The sequence below is a fragment of the Nannospalax galili genome, unplaced genomic scaffold (assembly GCF_000622305.1).
Source record: "Nannospalax galili isolate Female #2095 unplaced genomic scaffold, S.galili_v1.0 scaffold33, whole genome shotgun sequence".
NCBI lineage: Eukaryota > Metazoa > Chordata > Mammalia > Rodentia > Spalacidae > Nannospalax > Nannospalax galili.
Window position 1 is genome coordinate 1,648,520 of NW_008335436.1, and position 8,127 is coordinate 1,656,646.

General features: G+C 41.7%; 1 protein-coding gene across 3 annotated transcripts in view; it reads left to right on the forward strand.

Moving 5' to 3' along the window:
* Nucleotides 1-8,127, forward strand: part of Phc3 (polyhomeotic homolog 3) — a 79,922-nt gene that overhangs the window by 1,112 nt on the left and 70,683 nt on the right. For all 3 annotated transcript variants that reach the window (XM_017797398.2, XM_008830117.3, XM_029562069.1), the window contains exons 2-3: nucleotides 1,462-1,621; nucleotides 5,326-5,481. In XM_017797398.2, the coding sequence (XP_017652887.1) occupies nucleotides 1,462-1,621; nucleotides 5,326-5,481 (316 nt within the window). The remainder of the gene's footprint in view (nucleotides 1-1,461; nucleotides 1,622-5,325; nucleotides 5,482-8,127) is intronic.

Below are 8,127 nucleotides of genomic sequence, written 5' to 3' on the forward strand. Positions count from 1 at the left end.
CAAAAATAAATGACACAACTTGCAACAATAAAAGTTAGTGAGGAATCAGCCCCTCCATTTTTTTTCCTTTCACTTTCCCTCTGTCAATTGGAGCTGTTAAGTCTGTGAAGCTAGAATTGTGAGTTTGTAGCCAGTCTGGGCTAGCTAGTTAGTGATAACACTGTCTAAAGAAAGCGTTTTTGTTACATTCTTCTCAATGCTGAAATTGGCATTTGGCTCAAATTTGTATAAAAGTTAGTGAGGAATCAGCCCCTCCATTTTTTTTCCTTTCACTTTCCCTCTGTCAATTGGAGCTGTTAAGTCTGTGAAGCTAGAATTGTGAGTTTGTAGCCAGTCTGGGCTAGCTAGTTAGTGATAACACTGTCTAAAGAAAGCGTTTTTGTTACATTCTTCTCAATGCTGAAATTGGCATTTGGCTCAAATTTGTTTTTCAGGAGAAAAAGATAGACAAGGAAAGACAAACCAGTGGGTTGCTGGGCTGCTAAGATCTGCCTCCCAATGGCTGGGACTTTACCACACACACTACCACACCTGGCTGAAACATTTTTCTACTGACATATTTCAAGATCTTATTTTTTATTTTTGCTTGTTATTAATTAACTTTTTATGAGACAGGATTTCATGTAGCCTAGGCTGGCCTCCCACTTATTAGCCAAGGATGACCTTCCCAAGTGCTAGATTACTTGTGTGCCACTACACCAGGTTTACTAAGATTTAGTTTTTACATGACAGTATGTATGGTACCTCAAACTAAACTAGTGAACATAAGTCCTTAGGGAGTGTTGGGAAGACACCCAGCATTGACCTCTGCCTCCCAAACATGCATGTATAGGTGTACAGAAGCATACACATGCACATGCATGCACACACATGCTTACATACACCAGTAAATGAAGGTCTCTGATGGTGCTTTTCCCCCTTTGGTAGGGTAGTTTAATGTTCTCTTACCAACTCTTTCGATGTCACATCCTTCATCTTTTTTCAATAATGCACAGACTCTAAGCTAGGCTTTCAGTTACTGTTCCGAATCTCAACTTGGCAGATGTTACAATCTCATATTTTATATGTAAGTGAAGTATTTTTCCCTTTTATTTAGTGATTGTGTACTAGCTATATTTTATTAAGGCCTTCCTAAACATTTAGACTCTTAGCTGATTATTTTTTAATATTTTTATTTTATTTTATATGTATGAATGTATTGCCTGCATGCAAAGCACCGTCACGCAATGCCCGTGGAGGTCAGAGGAGGGAGTCAGATCCCCCGGGCGGAATTAGGACAGTTGTTAGCCGCCCTGTGGGTGCTGGGAATTGAACCTGGATCCCCTTCAAGTGCAGCAGTGCTCTTAACCACTGAGCCATCTCTCCAGCCCCTCTTAGCTGATTATTTCTTTGAAAGAGTATTCATTAAAGCTTGTAAGATAGTGCTTTTTACTGATACATATCCTTTGTGTTATCTGCCAGATTTAAGGACCACAGTACAGCTATGGATAGTGAGCCAAACTCTGGAACATCCTCTGTGTCAACAACGGCCAGTAGCACCACCACCATCACCACTTCCTCCTCTCGAATGCAGCAGCCACAGATTTCTGTCTATAGTGGTTCAGACCGACATGCTGTACAGGTATTTCAGCTACATTCACGGGGGAGGCTAAGGCTGAGGATACCATATTGCTTTCTGCTTACGTCAGCTGCATGTATTGATTGACATCCTCAAATAGAACTGTAAGCATGCAGGCTGGGGGTGTAGCTCAGCAGTACAGTACTTGCTAGTAGGTGCAAGTCCCTGGGTGTGATCTCCAGCACTGCCAGAAGGAAAAGGAAAAGAGTAAAATCATTTCTGTTTGAAAAACCAATAAAGTTATTTAATAGTCATAGTATTGAGAGGGCTTTTATTTGCCAGCATGTAGATTAGAAGACTGTGTGTCAGGAAAATTATAGTTGAAGGTCTCTAGGTGTGTCACAAGAGTGAAGATAGTACTTGGGAAATATTCAGAATGGCTGTTTTCTGAGCTATTTCTGAGCTATACAGACTCACAGAGAACTTTTCAGGTTGAGGTGACTGAAGGACTCGAAACAGGAAGGTCATTCTACAGCTTCTGGGGGCAGAGGGAAGGGAGTATTTAGGAAGTGTCAGTGTAGTCACTCAGTTGAGCAAGTAAAGTTTACTCAGTTGAACTTCTTAGCAATGGAGTTTTTCTGGTGTTGCTTAACAGACATGGACAGGTATTGCAGTCTGATGGTCTCTTTGCTTGTACTCTGTTTTCAGTGTTGTTAGTGTCTGTAGGGCCTTGGGTCAAAGACATGTCATCTCCTGAGTCTGAGGAAAGAATGAAATGAAATGAAATGAAGATAACATTGTCTATTTCACCAGTTACTATAAGAATTAAATGAAGCGTCTAGAACTATGCAGGGCGCATTATAGGTAAATGATAATAGTGTTGATTGAACAGTTTCTATGTGCCAGGCATTTAATGAATGTTTTCTTTATGTGGATTATTTTATTTAATCCTTACCAGACCACTATACAGTAAGCATTTTACAAATGGAAAAACCCGGGTTTTAAATAGGCCAAATAATATTTTCAAGCTCACATAGCTAGTAGGAATTCCGATTTCAGAGTTTGTACATTCACCATCCTGAGTTCTTGCTTTTTTTCAGGATTTTCATAATTACATTTTTTTTTTTTTTTTTTTTTTTTTGAGACAGGGTCTCCCTATTTCCCCAGCTGTCCTGGAACTCGCTATGTAGACCAGGCTGGCCTTGAACTCACAGAGATCTGCCTGCCTCTGCCTCCCGAGTGCTGGGATTAAAGGCATGTGCCACCACGCCTGGCTCATAATCACATTTTCTAGTTTATTTTCCCAGAGCTAGGGAATCATAGTGTTCTTTCCTAATAGCATTCTTCACTGTTTGTGATCTAGTTCTCCCTGTGCTCTGTTTTTCTATGGTAGAGATCCCAGTGTAATGATTATTTAGACTTTAGACTTTAGCTCTGGTCATTGTAAGGGAACTGTTGGAGACCCAGTCTGCTCAGCAGAAATTCCAACTTGAATGTAGAGTGTGCTTTTAATGTCTTCTTTTTTTTCTGAGGCAAACCATACATGGAAGAATGTCCATCTGACAGCAGGCAGATGGTGTGATGTTTGACTATGCCATTTAGTTCTCATTTTCACTGATTTGAGCTGGATAAGTTAATAAAGTGTAAGTGGAAATGATGTTGGCACTGAAATATCTCACCCATAGCTCTAAGTCCAGTTCTTACAGATCATTGAATTGTTTCATCTAAAATGTTTCCAAACACAGGTTCATTGAAGGACTAGGGATTTCTTTAATCTTCCAGTTTGCTTTTTCAGTCCTGTGGGTTCACCCTCCTTGTGTCTGTGGGGATGCAGAGTAAGAACAATGTATCATGTCTTCAACTTGTGTTTGCTCAGTGCCAGGTAGAGAGTGACAGCAGGGGACTGTACTGACAATAAAAATTACTGCACTCTGACAAAAATAGCTGCCAGATTGGTTGTTCACTTGGTATTTGGTTTGATTCTTTTTTTTAGAATTTTGTTATGGACATCTATAGTTTGATCTGACTGGAAGAAAAATATTATTGTAATTCTGAATCAGTTAGTGCTTAGTCCATGGTCCTCTGCAAGGAGTCAACTAGGATTTTATGAGAAGAATTTGTAGCAGGAACAATCTGTTAGAGAGGAGATTCTAGCACATGCAAATGAACTGTAACTCATGGAAGTCTGGGCTAAGGGGTCTGTGGCTTTATGGTGCCAGATGTCCAGACTTACACCCTCAAGCTATAGGATTATGGCTGTTTCTCCATCAGCACTTTGGAAACTGCTTGATGCTGAGATTAGGGTTGTGCAGTGTCAGAGTCTCAGTGGGCATGCTGAGGTCATCTGACTTAACCGTTGAAGAGATGCAGGCTTTCTCGTGCCCTTTTTAGAACACGATCTCTCTGTTTCTCCACTTAAGTTTCAGGGTCAGATTTTACACTTTACTAATAAATTTTCACTGTAATTAACAATATTTAGGAGTTTCAATAATAGGAATAAAACTGTTCTTATATGGAAACAATCTGGTATTTTTAAAATGACAAATTGAGTAATTTTCAAAGAAAGAAATAACTTTAATTTTATATGATGTTTAATATAATACTCACTGTAGGATTTTCAGACATCTATAGAAAAGTACAAACCAGAAATTGAGTCATCTCTAATATTGCTGCTTATCTTGTATTTTCCTGAGCATTTGAAATATTTTAACACAAAATAGTATGTTATTCAAAACTAGGTGTACCTGTAACAGTTTACATTAAAATTAACATTACAGTTCAGTTTAAATTTAAAACCCATTTTCTTTTTGGTCTTTTTGAGACAGGGTCTCCCTGTAGCCCCAGCTGTCCTGGAACTCACTATGTAGACCATGCTGGCCTTGAACTCACAGAGATCTGCCTGCCTCTGCCTCCCAAGTGCTGGGACTACAGGCATGTGCCACCACGCCCAGCTTCTTCTTCTTTTTTTTTTTTTTTTAAATATTTTATTTATATTTTTATTTTATGTGTATGAGTATTATGCCTGCATGTAGGTAAGTGTACCTGTGTCATGCAATGCCTACGGAGGACAGAAAAGGCTGTTGGATCCCCTAGAACTGGAATTCTGGACAGTTGTTAACTGTCATGTGGGTGCTGGGATTCGAACCTGGGTCTTCTGCAAGAACAGTGTTCTTAACCACTGAGCCATCTCTCCAGCCCCCTATTTGCTTTTTAAAAAATATTTTATTTGTTATTTTTATTTTATGTGTGTGAGTGTATTGCCTGCATGTGTGTAAGTGCACCCCTGTCATGCAGTGCCCGTTTGAGGTCAGAAGAGGGCCTTGGATCCCTGGAACGGGAGTTAGCCTCCATGTGAATGCTGCAACCTAATTCAGGTCCTCTGCAAGAGTAGCCAGTGTTCTTGACCACTGAGCCACCTCTCCAGCCCCAAAACCTTCCTTTTTTTTTTTTTGAGACAGAGTGTCCCTATAGTCCCAGCTGGCCTGGAACTCACTATGTAGACCAGGATGGCCTTGAACTGACAGAGATCCACCTGCCTCTGCCTCCCAAGTGCTGGGATCAAAGGCATGTGCCACCATGCCCAGCAGACTGTGACTTTTTTAATACTTCAGTTTATAGGTAAGCTAAAAGCAGAGCTGGGATGTAGCTCAGTGGTAGACCATGTGCTTAGCATACAGAAGGCTCTGGGTTTGATCCCCAGCACCAGGGTGGCTAACAAGATCAAAGTTGAGATTATGGTTTAACCCTGATCCCTTGCCTCATCACAGGTAATCCAGCAGGCATTGCATCGTCCCCCCAGTTCGGCCGCTCAGTACCTGCAGCAGATGTACGCAGCTCAGCAGCAGCACTTGATGCTGCACACCGCGGCTCTGCAGCAGCAGCATCTGAGCAGCTCGCAGCTCCAGAGCCTCGCTGCCGTGCAGGTGAGGGCATGAGGGAGTGATTTATGAGACCGCGGTTTATGTTATGTTCCGGTAATTACTGAAAATAAATACACTGCATATTCCCGAGTTATTAAATGTCCCGTGTGATCCTTTTCCTTGAAGGAGCTATGTCAGTAGGCTGACAGATGAGGCTAATTGGGCAGAGACTGTTTGTGTATTGTTGTGTGGCTTGCTTTTGTGTCTTTGCTCTTCATCCAGGTTGGAAAAGTGCAGCGCCGTGGGGTGCTTTTGTCTCCAAAACATGCGTGAGGTTACATGCGATACATTTCTTTTAACCAAAAGTGAGGGTTTTTTTGTTATGTAGATAAATATATGCATTAAAAACATCAAATGGTATAAAACCACAGGAGGCAGATGCAGAGGAGATGCTCGTTTTTCCTGCACAGCTGTCATTGGTTGCTCTGCAGAGGTGGTCATTGTGACAGTTTAACCTGTGTCCCCTAGAAGTTCTATACAGAAACATGTGTATGTATCTTTCTAAAATATAACGTGAGGGGCTGGAGAGATGGCTCAGCTGTTAAGAGCACTGACTGCTCTTGCAGAGGACCTGGGTTTGGTTCCCAGAACCCACATGGCGGCTACGAATCATCTTTAACTCCAGTTCCAGGGGACTCTGATGCCCTCTTCTGACCTCCGCAGCATTGCACGACACTGGTGCACTCACATACATGCAGGCCATACACTCATACACATAAAATATTAAAAAATATATATGTATAACATGAATCCTATCAGTAACATAATTTTATGGTTAAATGTTTAGGTTTTTAAAAAGATTTTCATTAATATTGTAGTATTTAAATAAAACTCTTTGTGAGACGATCTTAAATCTCACCAGAGACTCCCAATTGAGTGAACCTGAAAAAAAATTTTCTTTTATTCATAGATACCAGCTCTTGCTGCTTTTCAATAGTGTAATGTAAATATTTTAAGGAACACTTGTGTTTGAGTTAAGGAAACTGAAACCCACTGTAGCACCAGTTTCTAAAAAAATATGTAAATTTTTTTTGTGTGTTATGTGTGTGGCATATATATGTGGTTGCACATGTGTGTATGAATATGTGTGCCCAAATGTGTGGGTGTATGCGGTTGTGTGGTGCATGTGGAGGCCAGAACAGGATGCTCAGTGTCCTCCCCACATGTCTTCCTCTAGGCTAGCTGCCTGCAAATTCTCAGGATCTGCTGTCTCTCCCCCAGTGCTGGGGTCACAGCCATGTGCAGCCATCCCTGGCTTTTTACTTGAGTGCTAGCGATTTGAACTCAGGTCCTCAGGCTTGCAGAGCAAGCGCTCTTACTCACTGAGCCGTCTCTCCAGCCCTTAGTTTCTTTTTCATAATGATGGAGCAGGGGTTCTACTTCAGAAATGACAGAAACTCAGAGTGAAACTGTCAAGTTGTTCAGTATGGTCCCAAGAATGATCTAGCACAGTCATACCTTCAGATCGGAATGAGTGAGTTTCTTAAGTAGATAGCAGGCCAAAATAAAAGAGTAAATAGATAGCCAGCCAGCAGAACATCATTAAATAAGGTGCTTAAAACATCCAGTAGAAATCAACTAGGGAAGCCAGGTTGAGGTAGTCAGCTGGAGTTCCTGATGCAGAGAGTATCCTGGGTTAGAAGAATGTCCTATTGTGTGAGGCTTCCAAGTAAAAGAATAACAGCAGAAAGGCAACACCAGCAAATAGAGGACTTGCTGACACCTCTCGGAAATGGACTGGGGAAGTCCTGGTAAGGATCTCAGTGGAGTTCCCAATCCAGATGCCCCAGTGGAACAGAGTATCCCCTTGGGTAAGGCCTCCAAGGAAAAGAATAGCACCAGATAGAGATAGCATCATTAAATCAGGTACTCACTACATCCAGCAGAAACCTACTGGGGAAGGTGAAGCAGTCGGCTGGAGTTCCCACTTGAACTTTCTCTCTCTGTTTGAACATCCCATGACTAAACTTCTAGCTTCTTTTTCCTATTTATTTTAAAATTTTTATTAAAAATTAAGAAAACATTTTTAACATATATAAGTGTTTTGCCTGTATGTTTGTAAGTGTACCACATGTGTGTGGTGCCCATGTAGGTCAGAAGAGGGCGTGGATCTCCTGGAACTGGAATTATAGATATTTGTTAGTTGTCATGTGGTGCTGGGAACACAGATCCTCCTGCAAGAGCAGCCAGTGCTCTTAACCGCTCAGCCATCTATCCAGGCCCCGTATTTATATTTTTGAGATAGGATCTCATGGTGTAGCTCTGGCTAGCCTGGAACTTGCTATGGAGACTAGATTGGTCTTGAACTTACAGAGATTGATCCACCTGCTTTTGCCTCCTGAGTGCTGAGATGAAAGGCATGTATCACCATTCCTGGCCTTATTCATTTTTCTCCCGTCCTCCCCAAGACTGGGTCTCCCTGCAGCCTCAGCTGGCCTGGAACTAATAATGTAGACCAGGCTGGCCTCGATCTCACAGAGATCTACCTGTCTCTGCTTCCTGAGTGCTGGGATTAAAGACCTATTCATTAAAAATATATTTTATGCCAGGTGTGGTGGTGCATGCCTTGAATCCCAGCACTCAGGAGGCAGAGGCAGGTGGATCTCTGTGAGTTCAAGGCCAGCCTGGTCTTATACAGTGAGTTCCAGG